This window comes from Melanaphis sacchari, unplaced genomic scaffold (assembly GCF_002803265.2).
Source record: "Melanaphis sacchari strain LSU unplaced genomic scaffold, SCAv2.0 Contig24_pilon_pilon, whole genome shotgun sequence".
NCBI classification, from domain to species: Eukaryota; Metazoa; Arthropoda; class Insecta; order Hemiptera; family Aphididae; genus Melanaphis; species Melanaphis sacchari.
In genome coordinates, this window is record NW_020271125.1 from 358,593 (window position 1) to 382,664 (window position 24,072).

A 24,072-nucleotide genomic window follows, 5' to 3' on the forward strand; every position below is an offset into this window, starting at 1 on the left:
TATAATGCATTTTTTTTTTTTGCTATTTCCTACATAGTATATTTTTATTAGAAAAATTGTAATTAAATAACTGCTATGATATAATATATTAAATTAATATGTGAAGTTATAGTAAAAAATAAAAAAATACTTGTTAAAAGAAAAATACATATAATTAAAAATATATATAACTAAAGATATTTAAAGTTAGAAGAACAAATTTATGATGCTCATAACAATAATAAGGTTTTAGTTCTTTGAGGTTAAAAACTTAATTAAAGCAATGTAGTAAATTAATAAGTAGGTAAAAACCAACAAACACATTCCGTGTTCACGAGTAGTTTGTAGGTCATTAATAGTAGCATCACCGAAAAAAAATCACATAAAATTAGTAGTATATGTATGATAAAAATAGAAATTTTCTCACACATTTTCTACTCCATCATATTCTTTTTATTACAAAAACAAAGACTTAACGATTATACATAGAAGACAATAAAAAGCGTTTTTAACGGTGGCCGCCTCTAATTATGTTTTGACTGAATTGTTCTTCAGTTGTCAACTGTTTTCTGAATGCGAGCACAGTTTCAACAAGATCTTGAGTAGTAGCTAATTTTGTTTGAAGTAAATTGAGTAGCTGCAATGAATACGCTGGAAAAACAATACAGTTTAGAATAAAACACTCCATTGATCCACAACATTTAATAAATCAAAAAATATTTCAAATGCGCATACATTTTAAATGATGATAACAAAAAGCACAGACATACACACAAAATCGAGCAAGCCAATTTATGATCAAATATTTTTATAACATTGACCCAAACTATCTTAGTCTTTTAAAATGTGATAAAAAAATACTTTCGATGAAAATAATTTTTTAACGTATTATATTAATTAAATAAATAAATACAAGGAATAAACCTTATATTATAGACTATCAAAGTATAAATGTACAACTGTAAACAAATGCAATCAAATTAGGTTCAACAATTATTTTGGTTTTATAAATAATGGAAAAATAAATTTAAATAAATATTACAAACATTAATAAAGACTAGATTGACTAACACGTTGATAGGTTGATGACGTTTCAATGAGCAATTGGATAGAAAATTCAATTTTATACTAAAAGTATATTATAAATTACTTGTATTGCTTTATTTAATCACAGTAACAATTAATTAATACTAATGATAAACAGTTGGGCAGCATATTTCTTTTATACACGTAACTCAAAAAAGTTTAACTAACATTAAATTAAAACTAAAAAAATATATATTCAAAAGGTTATTTAAAATCATATGCTTGTTAAAATTGTAAAACAAAACAAAAGTATTATAAAATCTCTTTTGAATCTGAACAAATAAATATAAATACTTTAATAAATTAGGATTAGTTAGGTTAAGTATAATTATCACTTTTTAGTATCCAGGCTTAAAATAAAAATGAGAATTATTTTGAAATGATCAATAAATAATAAATTTAACTTTGAATATAATATACACCTAACTAGATATTTTTAGAAAATAAACAATACACAGCTGTAAAAATTGAAAATTAAGAAATAATAGAAAAAAAAAATAACTATTTTAAACTAGTTTTTCAGATTCTAAAATATACATAAACAATAAACATGGCATAAAATATGGTTGTCTTAGTTGAATAAAACATATTTAAGCAAAAATAATCATTATCTCAGTGAAATAAAATTTTTTTTTATGAATCAAAATAATTATGCAATAATATTTATGCCAGATACAACAAACAATATATCAAAAGAAAATAAGTGGAAAGGAAATTTTTAAAATAATATTAAATCTGAAACAACACATTGATAAATAAAAATAAGATGCAGCAATATCAAGGAAGAGAAGTAAATAAATATTAAATAAAATAAAACTATGCTTAATAATAAATAATACTGATTCAGTATGAAGGTTGTAGTTAATCAACAAAATCTACTAAGGATTATTTAGATTTTTATAATAATTAACTAGACTATATCATTTGGAAATTACCAAGTTCCATCAAAGGGAGTATATAAAAAAAAAAGAAAGCATAAGCAATAGGTAAAGCTAAAAGTTGGAGAGCAACAAGTAAACAAGTTTTTTGATCTTGGTTACCATCTTGATCGTAGTCAACATTTTTAGTCATTGCCAACAACTGTTTGTCTTTTTGTAACCATTTCTGTCCAGATTCTAGTAATGACTTGTGTTTATCTAGCATTTCATCTTCTTGTTCTTGCAGTTGGGAAACAGCTTCATGGAAATTGTATAAGTCTGCAGACAATTCACCTTCCTGTCAGAAAAAAATCATTAAATAATTAAACAAAATTAAAAATGAATAACTTAAATAGATAATTTTATATACTTACATTAAGCGATCTTAATGCTGCTAGGTCATCATCAACCATACTGACATCCTGTAAGTTACGAGACATGTTTGGAGAACGACTTGGTGGTGGAGAATACATAGGAGTATTAACTTCACCAGCAGCAGGATCAGACGCGTCCAATTCTTTAACACGGTCAGCATAACGGAGCGTGTTTAGAGAGTGTTCACATGAGCTTAATCCTGGACTTATCATTGCAATCTAAATATATACATTAAACACATATTTATCAAAAACATTCATATTTATTTATAAATTGTTTATGATAGTTAACTTACCATACAGGTCTTAGTATTTTCACCAACAAAGGAATCTTTAAGTACTTGTGTTAATTTACTTGCTCTAAAAGGTAAATGAGAACCTTTTTTCCCTAAAGCACGGATACACTCTTTCAAAGCAAGTAAAGATTTATTTATTTCTGCACCTTCCATTCCTAAATTAAATTAATATATTAAAATTAAGCAATTAAAAAATAATTATAAAATTATTACGTGTTTGTCGGTTAGCTGATGATGTATCAGCACCTCTTTCATTTCCAGCTAAATCTATTAATGAAAATTTTCCATGAATTTGATTTAAACCTGGTATACGTAGCACAATTTGAAAAACAGCATGAGACCTTGATGAGTTACTATTGGCTGATGTCTGACCTGAAGTTCTGAGATAAAAAAATTGTATGTTTTTACAATATTATTAATGATTTATCATTAAAAAATAAATACTTACCTAGCACTATTACCATCATTAATTATTTTTAATACTTCATCTACCGTAGTAACTACTTTTTCAGTAAGACCAACTACTTGTACTTTTTGCATGCCATCTTCGAGTACTCTTAATTTGGCTTTATCACCCAGCAAATCAAACACCTAAGAACAATTGAAATAATATTTAAATAATACTTTACAATAAATAGATAATTTATTTTAAATTACTTTGCCACTGTATATTTCAAAAAAGCTAGCAGTAACAACCAGATTTAATGGTGAATAACTAGGCGAATTCAAAAAACGGAAAACATCTTTAGCAGCCATAGCATAAATGCCTTTTTTACAGTCTTGTGTTTTTCCATGGAAATCTCCACCCATAGTATGTGTTTTACCACTGCCAGTTTGTCCATAAGCAAAGCATGTGGCCATACCACCATCGAATACGGTTTTAACAAGAGGTCTTGCAGAATATCTAATTCAAATAAACATTAATGTTAATTTTAAATATATTTTATAAATTTAAAACAATTATTACTTAAGTTGACATTTTAATACTAACTTATAAACCATCTCATTAGTGCAAGTCTCATCAAAGGCATAATCAAATCGGAAGTGCTGGTTTTCTAAATATTTTGTAAGATCTACTTTATTTTTAGGTTCATGAACGATAACCTGATTTTTAGATGGAATTGCAACAACATCAACTTCTTTTCGATTTAATTCTGAAAATAGTAACAATTATAAGTATGATAGTATTAATTTTTTTTTTTTTTTAATTGCTAAAGAACATTTTTTTGCTTATAATATCACTATAGTAGTAACGAGGAAAACAATTTTATTCATAAATTCAAAATGTTTTAAGATATATTACCTTTTTTGTTGAGTGGCCTTTTTCTGACACACACAGTAATTTGATGATCTTCAACTACTTCAGAGTCTCTCAAAGGTTTAAAATCTAAATTAGATTGATAATCTCTAAAATATAAAACATTTTCATATTAACATTAAATAAAAATTTGATTTAAATTGTGATTTATAGCAAGCACACCTAATCATAGCAAGAAATTCCCAATTTGGATTTCCAGGATCCATATTCATTAATGCTTCTTTTTCTTCTTTTAATTCAGCTTGACGTTGTCGCCTTTCTTCTCGGTTTTTTTTCAATTTAGCAACTTCTTTAACTACATTACTTCGTCTATCTTTGGCAGCTGCAGCGGCAGCAGCAGCTGCGGCTGCTGCTACTGTAGTAGAATTTGAGCCACGGATTGCTCCTGCTGTATTATTGCTATACAAGTGTGTTAGTTGTTGTGTTTGAGGTGGCGGATCTGCTGGTTTTAACACAGGAATTTGTTGATATTGGGTTGGAGGGTTTAAAGGTGTACAAGGAACAGTTGTCGATAAAACTTCTCCAGTACCATTCACGGCTGGTGAATAATGATTGGTTTGCCTACTAACTGGTTTTGTTCCTTTAAATGAACCTAAAAAAATTAATATAAAATTAAAAATATTTGAAATAAAATGTGTAATATTAAATAATTTTATAATCTCAATTATTAATCAATAATTAAGTTTAAAAATAAAACATAAAATAAATTATATTAATTGTATAAAGTAACTTAATTTTTTTTTTACTATTATTTCTTGTTGAAATTTACTAAATTAGCAAAATACAATAAATACTTGCCTTTATTATTTGTAAAAGCTTGTATTGAGGCTTTAGTGGAATACTGAAAATAAAAACATAAATACATTTAAAACTATTATTAACTATTGTTATTATTGTTATTATAAGTTATTTAAATTTAATTATATTACAGCTATAACTATAAAGTATAAATTATATATGCTCTAGAACTTTATAAGACTCACACATTAGTATGGTTACTGATTACTGTTTTTTTTTAACCCTGGATCTTATCTATCTAACATCTTTATTTTACACAATTTTTAAACAGAAATCCATTTTAACTTTCAAACACACAAAGGTGACAAGTTAACTGGATATTAACTGGTATCATTTCTATCATTGGATGAACACTGCTTCCAATTTTTTGCACTTAAAGCTTAGTTTTTTGATTTATTATTATATTGATGATAGTCGTATATGAGCACTAGGGTAGTTTTTCAACTACCTAAGCTAAATAATCAATATTATTATTAATTTATAATTATTTATTTTAACTTAAAAACCTAATTATACTTGTAGCTGATAAAATAGTTATTATAAAAGTTAAATTTACCCTTGCTAACTTGCTAGTTGTTGGTATATTAGTACCATTTTGAGCAACCATAGTAATACTGGGAATATTTGAACGTAATTGAGGATTCAGTTCCAAGATTCCATCTAAATCAATCTATAAACACAACAAATAGCACAAATAAAATTGAAATTAAATGTAAATCTAAACAGTTTGTCTAACCTCTTTGCCTTTTGTTTCTCCATTTTCAAGCCATTCTACTGAAATGCTTCTTGTATCTGGATTCATCCTAGACACAACCGCTTTATGAATGCGACCTGAAATTAAAGGAACAAATATTAAGTTTTATTTTATTATTTAATTTAAATAATTATAAACAGATACTTGAGTAATTAATTTAGTGAAAAGATTTCCAATTTATACTCAGAAAATATAAACTTACATTTTTAGGTGCAAGGTATAATGTTAAGTTATGAATACTATTCTATTATAAAGTAAGTATTATTCACAAAAATATATCTACATAAATTAAATTAACTAACTGAAAATCAGGTATATTAAAATTGTTTAAAGGAATGTATCTAAATTTGTGTATAAGTAATGTGGTAATGAACTTGACCTTTTACAAATTGTTTCCATGCTCATTAATATTGTACAAGGTTGCCCATAGGAACATATTTACTAACAGGAAATAACATAAGCTAGGCCTAAACCCTTATTGGTATAAATATATTTTGAATAAAAGGGAAGGGTCAACACTAAACATGACACTTATAAAACTTAATATAATACATGGAAACTATGGTAACATTTTTTAGATCCCTATAAACATGATAAAATGACCACAATACATGACATAGTTACAATACATAGTCATAACAAAACAAAATATTTCTAGAGTAAATACATAAAAATATATTATATTGATAAAAACAAAATTAAAATCTTACTATGAGGATTATTTGATTACCAATATTTGAACATTATGGTTTGTCATAAATAAAAAATTTAAATTGTAGTTCATATAAAATAAATACAAACAATTAATCTAAAAAATTGACAACACATGATTTGAGATGAGAAGAGTAAAGTTAATAATTATATATGATGTAAGATTTTTATTTTTATTTGTTACTTTTAATAATGCTCATTGACAAATTATTACAATTTTTCTGAAGACTTATTTTTAATTTTTACGACTTAAAATTTTATAACAAGATTAAATTAAGTGATTTTTATCATAAAATTCTATCTTTTCAAATTTCAAACACATATTTTTTACACAGATATTTTTTAACACACGTCGAGATTTAACACTATAGTAAATTAGTAAGTTAATAGTCTATATATTTTAACTTGAAATAGTTTTTCAGATAAAATGAATTATCATTAATAGTATAAGATTTCCGAGTTACAAATGACTGTAACAACAAGTTGCTATATCCGATCTCTTTTTTAAATTTTTTATTGGAAATTGTAAAATTGTTATGTAAGATTGTTTTTCTTACTCATACGCCAGTCATAGGAACACATGGCTACAATCATATTTGAGTAATTTGAACAAGTTCCAGAGTATAAACGTCCATTAGGAATTTAACTGCTGATCTTAAAAGGCTCAAACATTGAATAGTAGTGCATTCAATTTTAATAACTCTATCATTCATCAAATTGTGTTACTTAGCATTAGTATAATTTAAATCAAATATTTAAGTTTACATAATATACAATAAATATATGAGTATACCAAAAATAGTTTAAATTTCTGTTTAGAACTTAAGGAACATGTATTTAATTAGATAAATAACCAACGTGTTTTTTTTTAAATTTAGAAATAGTCTAGGTTTCAATAAAATAATTTAGTGTTAAATTAATGAATTATTATCGAATTCTTCACGATTAATGAACCATCTTCGTATAATGACCTTTCGAGACACACCAAGATGGATAGCACTATAAAACCTAGTAATAAGCATTTATTCTATATAGAATGATAGAATACTTTATTATTGGTTTTTACTGTATACAATTTTTATATTTAAAAATTAGGTGTTCTGTAGATATATTTATAAAATTTATCATTATTTTTTTTTTTTGTATATCTAACATAAAGAAATAGGACGTATGTATTACAGAATTAATGTAGAAATACTCTATTACATTTTTACAATGTTTACAAAGACATAATAATATTTAATTGCAATTTGCAATGGGTAGTATAAAGTCATAAAACACAAATAGGATTAAAACGTACTATTATTTATACAACAATAAATTAGGCAGCCAAAAATTGCAAATAATTACTTTAGCTTTATTTGTACGAATGCTAAAGATAGTTTAGTAACAAATCATGAAATAAAGATAGAATATGGATAACGTATTATATTTCCATTCTAGTCATTTTACACATTACACAATAACACAAATGATAGTTATTATTAAGGTGATATTATTATACGGCCTTCCTTAGGAGAATTATTTTTATGTAAGTTATAACCTAAATAACTGAATATATTCGATTATATTTATTCGTTATTCCATCTTTAAAATTACTTATTTAAATTTCGATAAAAAGTATTTTTCATTTATTTTTATTATATAAATACATAAATTTCAAGTTGAGCATTATTTAAATTGGCACTTTTAAACGAGTATTAATTATTATAGTAATAATAGTACATGTATTACAGGTATAACAAACAGCGACCATAAATACGAAATAATATTTTAAATTACACGCAATTACTTAGCATTTTTAAGTTTAACAAAAGTAAGTTAAGCGGGCAACGTTCTGCTGTAAATTAAATGTTGAATGGGTGTGTTAAAATTGAATTCAATGATTTATTATTGTGTGAAAAAAACGATTCTGAGCGAAGACAGTCCGTCAACTTATATCACAAAGTATATTTATGACATTTCATGAAATGTTTTTTTGATATAGCTAATAAAAAAATGTATTTTAGTTTTAGTATTGTGGTAGGTTGATAATATAGTTTAATCCGAAAATACTAAATTTATTTTATTATAATATTATTAGTATTTAATTATTAAAATAATATAGATTTATACTATATTGTACCAAATTATACAACTCAACATTTTTAATAACATACTTCGGTAAATATCATAAGACGGTAAAAATAGATAATATTTCAAAATAAACCAAAATGTCATTGCGTATAATTAACTTAATAATAATATAATATACGTAAAAGCTTACGGTTTGGACGAATTTTTATAAATTATAATAGAATAATTAACATTGTTAATTAGGTATTTTCAAAAAAGAAATTTCATCGAAAAACTTAATTCATTTGCACATAAAAAGGATGTTCGCCAATGTGTTTTTAATATTTTTATACAAATATAAAAAGAACTCATGTGAGTTTTGCAATGAATTTTCAAGAATTTTGACAAGCAATAAATTTTTAATCAACCTTTATAAAAAAAAAATGAAAATTTTATAATATGATGAAAACTATAATATAAACATTTAGAGAAAATTTCAAATATTTACGGTAATTTGTTTTCGAGTAACACCAAACAGATATAAACTATTTGTAAAAAATTAGATTTGCGTAAAAATTTCTATCTTTCCTTTTTTTTTTTTTACTTTTGACCCCACCTAGTACTAATTAAATAGATTCAATAAAATATCAAAAAACATCCTCATATTTAAAAATCAAAATATTTTTACTGTTCCAAAAGCTGATAACAGTCAGAAAAAAAATCAATAAATTCATCGTTTCGCTCAGAATCTAAAACTAAAAGATTAAAATATAAAAAATATAGCGTCTAAATTTCATGTAAAAACTATGATTAACAACACAATAGTTTTTGAAAATCGAAATATAAACTGACAGCAAGCATGGTATTTAATATTATATTATATAATTACTAACCCGTATTGTCCACGAGATTTTCAACACACATTTCCCTATTGAATTCTTCGTCAAAATTACACTGAATGTTTTTATCAGATATTGAACCAATATTTTTTTTACATTTGCATCTACAATCATTACGTTGTTTGTCATGATGAAAACATGATAAGCTCTTCTTTATCCACGACGACATAATTTTTTAAACAGGTAATTACTAAAATGATGTGATAAAAATAGACTAAAAGACGAAAAAATAACTGAAACATAAGCTAACTTTTTTCACTAAGGTCCACAAGAATACAAATGGTTGGATTTATTAGGAATACACACTGCCGACGTTAATTTTATCGACAAATTTATTTCAATTAACGTGCGAAACTTTCAATTGCTTTACTCATTCAACGTTCACCGGGTACAATACTGGCGACATTGTCCGTAATATACTGTTTGCAAATCGTACCAGGCACAGAGCAGCCCCCACCCCCAACTCAGTATTAATAATATATAGTTGGGATGAATATATAGTATCTAAACGTCTGGAGGCCATGGTAACTCGTTAAAAATAAACTCTAAATCGATCAGTATTTGAAAGAATTTATCCATAACTACAGACACGATAAATTTAAGCGGGTAGTGAATGCCATGCAACAATTTTTTTATGTCTGACAGTTAACGGTAATCGTGAATTACCACCGAACGAATTTTCGTAGATACATTTAGATAATAATTAAATAATTACGTGTATTGTAAATTAATGTATTTTAAACAGCTTCTTTTCTTTACCTATTAAAAAACAATTTTAAGGAATAAAATAAATAAACTTATTGAAAATAATACTGAGATGAAGATTAAAGATATGACCTATAACCTTATTTGGAAAAAATTCAGAAACCGCCAAGGATTTCATGATTTGTTCAATGTTGATAGTATGGACTTTTATAGTTTTGTGTTATTGATAAATTGATACCCAACTATTGGCAGGTTTGAATTAAAAATCATAACAAAACAAGTGTAATAAGTTAAACTTATATGAAAGTAAATAGCATATAAATAACTTCAACGATTTCGTACATAATTCGCACATTTGAAACTTGAATAAGTTGTCTAAATAAATTTTAAAAGCGTATTTCAAACATTAATTCATTTATCCAATAATATTAATAATTATTATAATCCTACTATTTACAAAGGAAAATATTCTTATAAACAATAATAATAAATTAAAAAAATTCTATTTTTATCAATCATTAAATTTATCACGAATCAAAATTAGCAGATTTTAGTTTTTAAACTTATTACAACTGAAAGATGTAAAAAATGTTTACCAACATTTAATCAATAATTTAATTTTTATATTTTACGTACACAATTATTCAGTATATAGAATGATAGATGATGATAGATGAGCTTAAATAAAATTATTATATTTTTATTTGAACCACTGTAAGGGGAGAACTGAGGAGAATTGCGTTAGGATTACTTCTCTTATTTGCTAAAACCTAAATACAAGTATTGAAACTAAGAACAAATAATTCAAAGTAATACGTGAAAAAAAAACACGGAACAATATGGTTTAAGATTTACGAGATGAAATTTATCAAGGAAATTATATCGATTACCTAAAAAAAAAATTGACACACAGATACAATAAGACTACTAATTATTATAAGATGAAATTTTAGTTCCTTTTTAGTTAAATAATATATTAAAATACATAATTTTTGTAAACCTAGTTCTCGGATCCCTATAGTAATTATTTTTAATTGTCCTATTAAAATGTAAATAAACAAAATAATAAATTAGTGACACAAAAAATATTTACTGGTTATACTGTAATTATTGATATAATGAGATGTCTTTTCAATTTAAAGTAATTTACTAATTTATTATATTAGACACAACATAACAAAAGCATAAAATAATAATTTACAACATTGAATATACAATATAAGATTCGATGGAAAAAATTTAAACTCAAAAATTATACACATATATATGTCTTAAGGAATTCTGTATCAATATAGCTAAATTAATGACAAATCTAGTTCACCATAAATTCAAGTTAAGAATTCTATAGGTATGTCTAATTATTAAAAAGCAAACATTAGAATAAGATAGCAACTAATATAATATACAAGTACTATCTATTGTTATTCATAATAATTAATAAGAAATAAGTATTGATTAATGAAATGTCTAGTAGGTGTAGGTAGAAAAACGATCTAGCATACACATATTTAATTATAAAACTTATTTCTAACCAAATTGTAGTAATTTATTGCAATAAATAAGAATTATTAACCTCATACAGGGTGTAGCAGAAAAATATGACAAATAAAATAACTTGTATTTTAATCAATATTTTTAAATTTTTTTGTCATATGATGAATAGATGCCTGTATTACACGTATAATATAAACTTTTTTTATATTTATTTTTTGTACAGAAAATAAAAATTCAAAATAGCCAATTTATAAACACATTAAAAAATTTTTTTTGAAAAATTTCACAGTAGTAGGAAATTAAACAAATATTTTAACTTTAGAAATAGCAAATGGATTACTCAAATTAAATACTGTAAAAGTTGAAACAATTTTTTTAATATGTTTATAAATTATTAGCTATTTTAAATTTTTTTTCAAAATAAAGGTAAAGAAAAAAAAAGGTGATATTATATGTGTAGTATTAAATGGCAGTTAATTATATGAAAAAAATTTTTTTTAAAGATTTCGATTGAACACAAATTATTTCATTTGTCATATCTTTCTGTTACACTATGTAGTATATTTCAACAGTACAGTGTTTACAGACATTAAAAACTAGAAATTGATAGTAATCAAAACGAGAAACCACATAATACGGGTGCATGTCAAAAGACAATCGTTTAGGGGATTGGGAAGCTGTGATTTTCTATCTTTCCATAACCCAAGGGAAAATAGAAATTTAGAAGTATTTTCTTTCCGAATTTCTAAAGTATCTACCTCTTTTAAATCGTAAAAAAATTATACAAAAATGAAGTCACAAATAAATTGTCACATTTAAATTTTTAGATAAGTTGAAAACAAAAATTAAAAAATGTAAGGAAGTCAATCTAAAATAGACTAAGAAAAACTAAATGTTTTTGAGTTCTTATCACATAATTACATCTATTGGCATTAGGGAATAAAAACATGTTTAAATTCATATTGCTACATGTGTTAGACAGAAACCTTCACGAATAAAAACGTATATAATAAATAATAATTGTAACACAAATTTATAGAAATAATCACATACATTTTAATACATAAATAATCCAAAGAATTAATCCAGAGTTTAACCTTGATAATTTAAAAACTGACATTAATTACTAATACAACGCATTAAAAAAATAATTTACCTATAATCTTAAACATTTAACCATCAACGGAATAACTATAATAAAATAGTACTGAGCACTGGTATACTAAATTATAACAAAACTGATAAAAAACAAATATAGATTTTCGAAACCACAATTATTTTTACCATATGAATTGTTAACATTTATAATGATACTCATAATTCATAATTTATAGATAATAAGGTATTTAGTATTGTATGTTATTTTTAAGACGACTGGTAAGATGCTAATTAATGATATATTATCACAGCCATTATATTGGTAACATTTTTTAATGATTTAAACGAACTCGATTATAAATTGTTATTCATAATCAAATTTTAAGTTTAAAAAACCAAATATTATAGTATAATTATTTTAACAATTAATAATTTTTATAATGTATAAATAATATTTAAATATAAGATGAACCTTTTATCTTCTCAAGAAATTACAATACACAACTGGGTAATGGGTACAATACTATGTCGTATGTCATAACTTGTACTATAATATATTAGGTAATTAATCATTAATCGTTATAAATTGTCAATAAATCTAAAAATTATAAAATTATTAATGCCCGAAACTGTTAAAACTTAATATATTAAATATTATACGTAAGTCAATCCCACCAGTGGTGCATATATAACGCGTAAAAAGTTTATGAGGAAGTTTAAAACTTTGAATAGTTGAAAAAATGCATGGTACATCACCATCATTGTTGCCCTCGTATTTGGCGGAACAATGGTGGCGTCTAAAAAACAATAATGACAACACGTTTGAATGTTTTTTAAGAGATGTTAAATTATACCTACCGATAGGTAATTTACATAATAAAAATAGTCACTTATACATATTAATATATTGTAACACATAATAATATATAATGTATTAATACATATTTTTATATTTTTTTTTCTTAAAAAGGATTAGATTGTGACAAGTATTATCGAAATATTACTTTAATTGTGTATTATTTAATATATTAAAATCTTATATTTGTATTTATAAATAAAATTTTTTACCAACGGTAAATCTATAGAAACATACGTGGTAGACGACAAGTGTGCGGTAGACCGTATACAACAAGAATACCAAAATTAGTTTAAGAGGACTTAATATCCACTGTTCTTGTTTTTGTCTTGCACATACGGAACATTGAAATGTAGACGTGTTTTTTGCCAAACGTACCGACTAATCGAATGAAGAGATAAGAAATTTGAAAACAGATTTAAATTTGTTGTTATTTGAGATCAATTTCCCCACATTTTTTTTTTTATAACTTTTTCTAAAATTAAATATGACAATTATTTAATTTCTTCAACTTCAATATAACTTTTATGAAATTAAAATGGTAAAATTAAAAATGTGGGAAAGTTGATATCTATTAAACTCAATGACAAATTCAAATCTGCTTTGAGATTTATTATCATTTTATTAGCCTAATCAGCACATTAGGCGAAAACACATCTAAATTCTATGTTGTGCGTGCATTAAATAAAAACCGAAACAATCGGTATCGAATTCTCTTAAGTTCACAGCATTTAAAATTATTGATTGGATTGAATTTTAAGTAATAGATATCTAGTTTTCAGTCAATTGTGTGGGTAGTATAATATTTATCAAATAGTATAATTACTATATATTTAAAAATCTAATTTTGCAAATAACTAATTTTCCTATATTAAATTAGATAAGAAATTAAAAGTTATGTATATTTTTAAGTAGAGATAAATTAAAAATTTTTTTTAATTTAAAATAAAACATAAAAATACGCAATTACAAATTACACAGTAGTATTTATTACTTTTTATTAATTTACATAAACATATATTGACATTTTTAGAAAAAAATTAATAACACATTGCTGTGTAACCAAGGGTGAATATAGGGAGCATAGCTCTTAGACCAGTGGTTTCCAAACTTTTTTATCGCGGCATATAAATAAGTTATTATAAATCACAGCACACTTTAGATAATATTAAATATTATCTACTTTTCAAATATAAATGATTTATCTATGTATATTAAGTTCAACTTTTCGCGGCACACCTTTCAAATTTCACGACATACCCTTTGAGAAACACTGCCTTAGACAATTAGAACCACGTTTTAACGTTAATGAATGAAATATACTGCGCATTTCAATTCAATACATAAAAATAATTTAGGTATTTAGGTATTAATAAATTTTAGTAATGATAAGAATTTTTATCGCATTATTGTATTAAAACAAACTTGTGCAATGGTTTTATTTTTTTTTATTTTAATATTACAAAATAAAAAGCTGGACCTAATGTATTAAACACAGTAGCCCTTACATTAGAGTCTGCATTTTCTGGACGTCCTTATATGGTCTTGTGACTGCCTTGCCGCCTACAGAAGATACTACCGAAGGTCAAACAACTGTTGTCTTGTCACCCACCCAAACATTACAAATACGTTTACCTATTATATCAACAAATTATATTTTTGAACAATAAATAAAAGGGTAGTAATTACTTAATATTTCATGCTCTAAATGAATTTATTATTAACTGAATAAACACATACCAACTAGTAAATTAATCAAATTTAAAATTATAAAATACACCTACCTACCACTTTCCAAAAATAATTTGTAACCAAGTGTTTTACGATTTTTATGTTAAAAAAGGAATAAATACGATTTGTAATAAAAAATAAGATATGAGTGTAAAGCATATTTTAATTACTTACTTAAGAAATATTTAAAAGTACTTAACTGTTTTTTTATTTATAGATAATTTAAACTTGAATAAGAATTATATAAAAAACAAATTACCATTTATAAGATACAACTACTTACCATTATTAATAATATTAAAAGCCAAATAAAACTTAATTTTTAAATAATTTAACTGTAATTAAATTAAATGGGCACCTTACTGAAAATAATATTATTTATATATCGTTTTTAACTGTTTATTACCAAAATTGATTTTACAAAAAGAAAAAAAAATAATAATAACACACTTATTTCAATCAATTTAATTAATAAAAAAATATTAAATGATTTGGATGTATAATTATAATATTACATGATAAATTATTTAAGTTCAATAATTCTATGTTGTATATACTTATCCATTATAGGTATAACAAGATAAATGCATATTGATACTACATAATTTATATAATGTTATCGTTTTTAGTTAAATTTTAGTTTTAAATAAATAATAATCGCAATAATTAAAATAAATTTTTCAAAATTAAATAAAAAAGTTAAGTTTCAATCAGTTTTTAAAAATATATAAACTATAGGTAAATAGAGTAAATTAAATTACAGTTATTTGAGGAATATAAAGTTTTTAAATAATTATTTGGTTACTTTTATGTCAACTAATTTACTAATTTTAAAATAAAGATGAAATATAGTATATAAATAAATATTTAACAAATATGTTAGATAGGTATTGATAAGAAATCATAAAAATAAGAATGTTTTTTCAATTTTTTTATTGAGTTTAAGGATTAATCACAAATATGTAACATAATACTTAAAGTTACATTAATTTGAGACTTATATCAATCACATTTAATTGAGTATTAAATTTAATTAATAGTATAACTACTAGATAAATGCGATGTAACAATAAATTAAGCAAGTAAAACACAACCAACCTATACACAATGTTGCAATGGTAATATGCTATGAATAGAGAAATAAACTATGTTACCTAATTCATTAATTGGGCACTATACTCCTTAAAAAATAAATGCAAGTATACATTTCTGGTTACATACTTACTGAATAATGAATTTAATAAATTTGCTAATAACTAATATATAACAAATTTATAACTGCTAAATTATATCACATTACATTAAAAACAGATTTTTAACCATCAGATACTACTATTTTCAAAAATATTTTGAAATTAGATCTCAGTGTTAGTAGAGAGAAGATTGATCAAATAAAATCATTTTCTTGGACTATATTGAAAATTTAATCCAACAAAAATATCATTATCGATTGAAAAAATGTTTAACCACTGTTTACTTATTATAAATAAAATAGTTGCTCCCAAAAAAATATAACTATAATACCACCCTAGCCTCAGATAATTAAATGTAATAGAAATTATTATCTAATTGGTAAATAAAGGTACCAACATAAAATTTAGCAATGATTAGATTGGTATATATTATTTAAATAACAAATAAAATTCAATAATATATTAATATAATGTTTGAAGGTTTATCAAAGTTTGTAACTTATATCATATCTTTTAAAAAATATGTAAAGCCTAGAACTAATTATAGGTATTTTGATTCTTAGTTACTTATACTTTATTAACCTGCATAAACATGTTGGCATTTGCTAAATTATAGACATGAGAAACAAAAGGCCATTACAGAAAATTGTCAAGTATTACCTCAGTACAATATATTTAATTAGAATTTAAATAGGTATTTTGAGCTATAAAGAGTATAAAGCAATTATTAATTCCGAGTGTATTTAACATGTTCACAGCCATGTTTCAAGTATACTTTTGATATGAAAGTCTTTTTATTTATAAGTATACAGAATTATTTGACTTAGGTTTATTTTAATAAACATTATAATAACATGATTTTTTAAAATACCTCTGCATATTGATTAGTATACATGGTTTTAAAGTCTGACAAATAGATAACAATATTAACATTATTGATTGATATCACATATTATTTTTTTTAAGCAACTTTCCAAATTATGACGTGATTGTGAACATGTTCAATAAATGAGATACCTACCTAAAAAATATTGGGTTTATCTTACTAAAATAATAATATTACTTTTTATTAGAACTAAAATACTGTACTTAGGTACTTAAAATATAATTGTTAATACCTACATACATTAGGTATAAGAAATAAAAATTAAATTATTAATGTGGGCGTATGTTGGGTAGGTACATGTTGGAGTAGGTACCTACATTATTTTAAATTGTATTTAAATAATATAAATATTGAATACAAACCTACTACATCAAGGTCCAACAATATGTACCTAATAGTGGTCATGTACTAATATAGCTAATATTTTTATTTACACAGATTTACTTAGGTTAATACCAATAATAAGTAGGTGCTGTAGATATAAATAGATACATGTAAACTATAAAAAGTATTTAAAAAAATAGTTTTATTATAATATAGGTACATATACCTAATATAGGCAAATTCTAGCTATAATGTATAACATTGATCCAATTATATATCTATTTGTAAGTCTCCATAAGGCATAAGCATTTTTAGCAAACATTTAAGTTTGGATTCATGCCAACATAAAATGTCATCCAATGAGTAACTTGCATTCTAAATATTTTAAGTTATAAAATGTCTATCAATAAGTTCATTTACATGCCTACCTAATTTTGATAATACAGTAAAGAATTACACTTAAACATAAAAAAGACAAAATCAGTAAAAAAATATCGAGAGCTTATTCTTAAAATTAAATAGGTACCTAAGTACTAACTAAAATATTTAAAATTAAATAATCTACTGATATTTGCTTATTTGAAAGACTAAAATTGATTATTAATTATTGATTATAATGGTAAATTTTAAAAGGTAAATTTAAAAGGTATAAATTACTTATATACTTTAAAAGATAAAAATAATGGTAGGTCTACAATAATGTACTAGATTTATTAATGTATGTCAAATTGATCATGCCAAATTGATAAATAATGAGCACTTAATTACCTACATTCAATAAAGAAAAAAATATTAACTGAAATACACGATAATAGGTACTCAATTTATTATTTATCAATGATCAAAACTCTTACTTTAAGATATTAGCAAATATAAGAAGATAAAATTAACTACCTACACAAAATGTAATAGGTATTCACAAAGTTGCCAACATTTAATATTATATTATTATAATAGATACCTATTTAGGTAACTTTGTTATATATTATATACATCTAATATAAGAAAATAAAATTTAATAGACAAGTAGGTACTTATTTATAATATAAATATCAAAATAAATTTACCTATAATATTGTATTTATGTGAAGTAGAATGAATAAAGGAAAAAATATGTTTAATGATAAAAAATTATTAAACGGATCCCTGTTTCAATTAACAATATAAGTAATCATGGCAAGATAGTACAAAGGTAAGAAATTAGTAGACTAATTCTATTAGATTCTTAGAGTTCTCTTCTTATTCAGCGGTATTGAAAAAAAGCTAATGGATGTACTGTCAAACATAAAAATTACAAATACCTAAGACTGTCTCTCAAGCGATAACAACTAAACCTACGGCAAGGGTGGATTACGATTGCACGGACAAACCAAGACTAGTTTGGCACTAACCACAATTAAGAAAGCAGATCGTCCTGGACTTGACCGACCAATTGAAACAGTAAGATAGACTTAACTATCTATACATGAACTCGTATAACAATATTTTTAAAAAAATGTTATGATCTATTGCTCACCGTCGGTACGTTTGATCTTGATGTCCATGGCCAACTTCAAGTTTACGCCCTCAAATAACGCGTCTTCCACTTGCATGTTGAAGTCTTATGATCGTATTTTCCAGACGATAGCCAAAAGGCGGGCACGAAGACCAAGTCAGGGGCCGTGTGTGCGTATAAGAGAGTGTGTGGGGGGGAGGGCGAAAGATAACGATACAAAGGTGCGATACGCGTAACGACCAACGACTATTATAACAATATTGTGCGACAACAATGATAAACAATAATATTATTAACAGCGGACGGACGATCGATAAATTATAAAATATTATTTAATTATTTTAACGTATTTCGCACAATACCCGTTAAACGAAAAATATTAATAACAAAATAAGATCGAGACAATCATTGGGGGAAACGTCACGCGAACGGCTGCACCAGCCGTGTTGTGCGCAAAACCGTTACACCGGCGGACGACGAGTGACGACGACTGATAACCACTAACGACGGCCACCGACATATGCGCACGGCGACTACCGGCGGAGGACGACGATTTCTTAGGTGGTGGCGGTGTAATAGGATGGTCGATGAGGTGGCGGAGCAGGAGGTGACGGTTACGGACGACAAAGGCCAACGACCAACGACGGATCCATAAAAACGCAATCGCGGGGGCCCCCTAGTCGAACACGGCGTGGTTATAAGCCGATCGACGGGCAAAAAAAAACCCCCCCAAATGCAATAGTAGATCTGATTGTAGTCAACGAGCGTCTGAGTCTCGTCCGTGGAACACAGATACGACTATGCCGGCGGTGCGTTTCTATTGGACTACGATAGGTTTTTGAATCATATTACCGCCGAACTCGAATGCAATTTGTCCGTTTTTCGGTCGACAAGCAAACAAAATTGTTCGATAGGAAAGAAAACGAGTAATCAACAATCAACTAATAACCAATATGTAAATAATAATCTGGTAACGACGAACGATGTAGTGAGTCACGAAGATCACTGGACTGCTGGACGGAGGCGGATCAACGAAATTCAAAACTGCCGTCCACACTCCACCCGTACAAGTGCAGGCGGCAAGGTCGTGTTTACGGCGGTACCAACCGCACGATATCGACAAACTTGTAATACTATAATCATCGCGAAGATTATGTAAAATATGTTATAACAATATTGTGAATGTTGTAACGTCCGACTGATTTGAAATTGAAAAATAATAAACACTTTACATAGGCTACGATCTTATATAAGATTACGTAAAAACTAAAATGTCAAAAGTACTTCTTCTTGTGTACGATATTATTTTATAGCACTGGGCATATTATATTATTTAAAAAGAATAACTGAGAAAGTTTATAAACGGATTTGAGTAAATAATGATTAAAAAATTTTGAAACCGTCAACGGACTTTCAAACAGCATACGATCACGTTTCCCGCACTAAGGTTGATAACGGGCGTATTGCATGCGGTAACACTGTAGAACTTTATTTCAAACTTTTAACTACCTACTCGCGGTTTTCTAATTCATTGGTAAAATAGATAAATCGTACATTTTTTAACTAGTTACAAATTTGCAACATAAAATCGATCGTTTTACCACAGAATATTAATTATAATTGATATAATTCAGTTTTCAGATGTTCAGCTCAAATGATGAAATGTGTTAAAATTCTAACTTCAAACACTTGTAAAAATATTGGTGTGGTATTACGCGAAATTGTATTAAATCGCAACAAATAAGGAGATCAATTTTGACAAAAACTGATAAAGCATAAAAATATCCATTTTTCGTTAATTTCTTTTTTTTTATTTATCTCTTTAGATTATTAAGAAAACTACTGAAACAGGAATTTTAAATTTTTGACTCCTAAAAGTACCATCTAGATCTCATTTATTACAAAAAACTTCCTTCAAAGTTAAAAATCTAAGCATTTTTACTGCCTCGTAAGGTGATAATAGACGTACAAAAAAAAAAAAAAAAATGAATAATAAGTTATCCTTATCCAATTTGAGTATGCATCAAATATTTTATAATATCCAAAATTAAATTTTATAATATTTATATTTTATGTACAATGTTATTAGTATTTCCTAAATTTCATCTCAGTTGCGCCAATGGTAACAGGACGTACTAGATACGTTATAGCATAATATATACTATAACGTATCTATATACCTAGATAGGTTACCTTTATAATAATTTTCCCCTTTATTCGTTTCCAAGGTTACTTATAAATAATCACATAAAAATTATTTTTATATTTATTATCTACCTGTAATATGTATGATGTATCTTATATGGATATATAATATTAATTTACTAAGCAACGAAATTTAAATAACACTCATTATTGAACGTTGACACGAGTTTCGACAGGACTTTTTATTGTTTTGAACTTTGAAGCTTCGATTAAATATAAACAGTAATAGTAGAAATACCATTGATTTTATAAATAAATATTATATTATAAAATTAATGGTTATACCAATAACCATTTTTACAATGGATATAATATATAAGCTCTGTCACTGCAAGTACCATTTTTTATTGTAAACTCCGCCAGAAAAGAATTGGTACCTAACAGTTTAAAATTATACTTATAAACTAAAACATATGATTATTAATTTAAAAAAAAATCATAATATTTACAATAATAATCGTCCAAATTACAAAAAAAGTTACACCAACAAAAATAAAAAACTTAAAAATAAAAATAATAATTGTTTAAACAAATCAATCATACAAATTGTAATGTGTATTACGCCGAATAATCCTAATAAATAATCGTTATAATCATAAAATATGAAGGTATGTTATGTTATAATATTTTAAGATGTGAATTAAAATGATATGGTACAATTTGTAAACTTTCTAAGTCAAGTACCTATTATCCATATAATTTATAATTAATAATAGCAATCTCTAACACTATTATTATTTTTTATTATTTTGAATTTTTGAATTTATTTGGTTGAGATATAGTGTTAAGTTTTGCTTAAGTTTATTACAAACATTTGTAATTCGGTTTAAATTTGCACTTTGATCAATCCACAAACGAGGTGGAAAGCTGCGTCATTGTTTATATAATTTTCAATAAGGTAATCCGAAAACTTAATTACTCTAGACTCTAAAGTAGGATGGCATGATTGTTGCTTTTAAAGTAAATGCAAATACCTTAAAAACTTTTTCGAGAGATAAAAACAATAATTCGAAACATAAACGAAGCCACTTACTTATTTCTTATTCACTTTTATATTCAAAACTCAGTCCAAAAGTCATAACTTGCCCTCCACCATAATTGATTGAGATAAGCTTGACATCCCACTTACTATAACTAATATTTAGCTATATGTCTTTGCCCTTTGAATAGATAATTATAAATTGCTAATTCACAATCAAGAACTATTTTCGTCGAATTTAAATTTAACTAAATTTAGCTCTAAACATTTTTTATAAATTTATTTAATATAATAAATATAGGTGTCTTGTTTTTTATTTTTTAATATACAAAAGATAAGTAGAATACCTATATTGTTCATTAAAATACCCACGGAAAGTAAATGATTTATCCTCATAAATTGTTTCTGAGATGCATAAATGCGTAATACTATATATAATAATCTTACTAATGAAATCAGATAAAATTAGAAAACTTTCATCTCTATTTTTTTTTTGTGCTATTTGAATAAGTGAAGAAATAACTTCAGAGTGTGAAGTTTGAATCGATTTTTTATGTATATTATAGGTACATATATTTCTTTTTACCAATGATATGTCAATGTCCATCAAGTTAGCACTAGCACTTTATGCTACTACCTCAAACCATACAATAATATTTTGATACAAATTTGCTACATTTTGCTATGCTGTTCTTAGAATTTGCTATCATTTGGTTTTTCCGGAATCCTTAAATTAAAATACTGGTACTGGAAAATCTTCTATTTTCCAGGATTCCAGAAAATTCTAAAGGTAGCAAATTCTAAAAAAGCGTTACAAAATGTAGCAAATTTATAACAAAATTTTGATACTAATTTTAAAGTTTATTTAAGTTAAACTGATCATACGTAACTTTATTCACTATTGTTGGTTAAATATATATAATGTTATACTAATTTATACACAAATATGAAAATTAAATCTTACCTTTAATTTGGGTTTGGGGATATAGGTTGTTGTCTCCCAGGTACTATGTTGACAGTTTTCTATTTCCAAAAAAATTATATTTTTTTGCTATTTAGTATTGTTGAAATATTTTCTAGAATTGTACATGATTTAAAAATAATAAAAGACACAGATTATATAATATACAGTTAAGCGCCTATTAATAAGGCTATACTCAATACTAGTTACTATTATAACGCCACAGAATAGATATAATTAAATAAATATTAAAAAACATGTTATTCTATGGTAATATTATATATTACAAATAAAATTCAAAAAACATAATTACCTACCTATATAAATACATTTTAGTATAAGTATAATAAATTTAATTAACTAAGTATCTTTTATTTATAGTGAACCATTACATCTGAGAGAAACTTCAATAGCGTTGATAGTGTTCCATTTTACCACCAAAATCAATTATTTTGTTTACTACTAAGCAGTAACGTGGTGAGTAAATTTAATTAAAGAAACCGAATATATTTTATTTTTTCATTCACCTACTCATTCATACCAAGATATTTACCAAACTTGTTCACTTCTCTCGCAACACATGTTTGAAACATACAAATTGGGTAAAAAAATATATTTTTATTGGATAGAAATTTATGTTTCCCTACAAAATAAAAAGTACTATAATAAATAAATAATAATGTATGTTAAAAGTTTTAAGTACCCATCACAGGGCATAAATAATATTTTTAGATTTCGACAAAATAATTAAAATCACTATTCAATACGTTTAAATATCTATTTTCATACGAAAGTCAACTCACAAAAATTGTGTTTTTATATTTTTTAGATTTTTAGGTTACAATATAAACTAATTATTATAAGGAACCTAGTATTAAATTGTTAAGCTTTTTTACCAAATGAACAATTTTTACGGACATTTATATTAAATAAAAATAAAAATATTTTTAATAGTTTT

At 25.1% G+C, this 24,072-nt stretch overlaps 1 protein-coding gene across 2 annotated transcripts; it reads right to left on the bottom strand.

The window, feature by feature from the left end:
* Positions 1-366: 366 nt before the first annotated feature.
* Positions 367-19,292, bottom strand: LOC112594984 (kinesin-like protein KIF2A). 2 transcript variants are annotated; one of them, XM_025340039.1, is made up of 14 exons: positions 18,991-19,292; positions 5,505-5,599; positions 5,325-5,438; positions 4,769-4,811; positions 4,133-4,562; positions 3,956-4,059; positions 3,644-3,806; positions 3,310-3,556; positions 3,101-3,243; positions 2,866-3,032; positions 2,653-2,807; positions 2,357-2,575; positions 2,106-2,280; positions 367-630 (listed from the first exon to the last, which is right to left on the bottom strand). In XM_025340039.1, exons 1-14 carry the CDS (start codon positions 19,064-19,066, stop codon positions 488-490), a joined length of 2,274 nt encoding a protein of 757 aa, XP_025195824.1. In that variant the 5' UTR covers positions 19,067-19,292; the 3' UTR covers positions 367-487. The 2 variants fall into 2 exon arrangements, with proteins under 2 accessions (XP_025195824.1, XP_025195823.1); XM_025340038.1 differs by lacking the exon at positions 18,991-19,292 and adding an exon at positions 9,182-9,371.
* Positions 19,293-24,072: the final 4,780 nt, after the last annotated feature.

Bases quoted from the DNA above. Each gene is read 5' to 3' on its own strand.
- LOC112594984 (XM_025340038.1), bottom strand. From the start codon at position 9,356: ATGTCGTCGTGGATAAAGAAGAGCTTATCATGTTTTCATCATGACAAA. The intron at 3,557-3,643 runs GTTAGTATTAAA...TATTTGAATTAG, and splicing joins ACTAATGAGATGGTTTATAA to ATATTCTGCAAGACCTCTTG. The intron at 631-2,105 runs GTAACCAAGATC...TTGTTTTTCCAG, and splicing joins TGTTGACTACGATCAAGATG to CGTATTCATTGCAGCTACTC.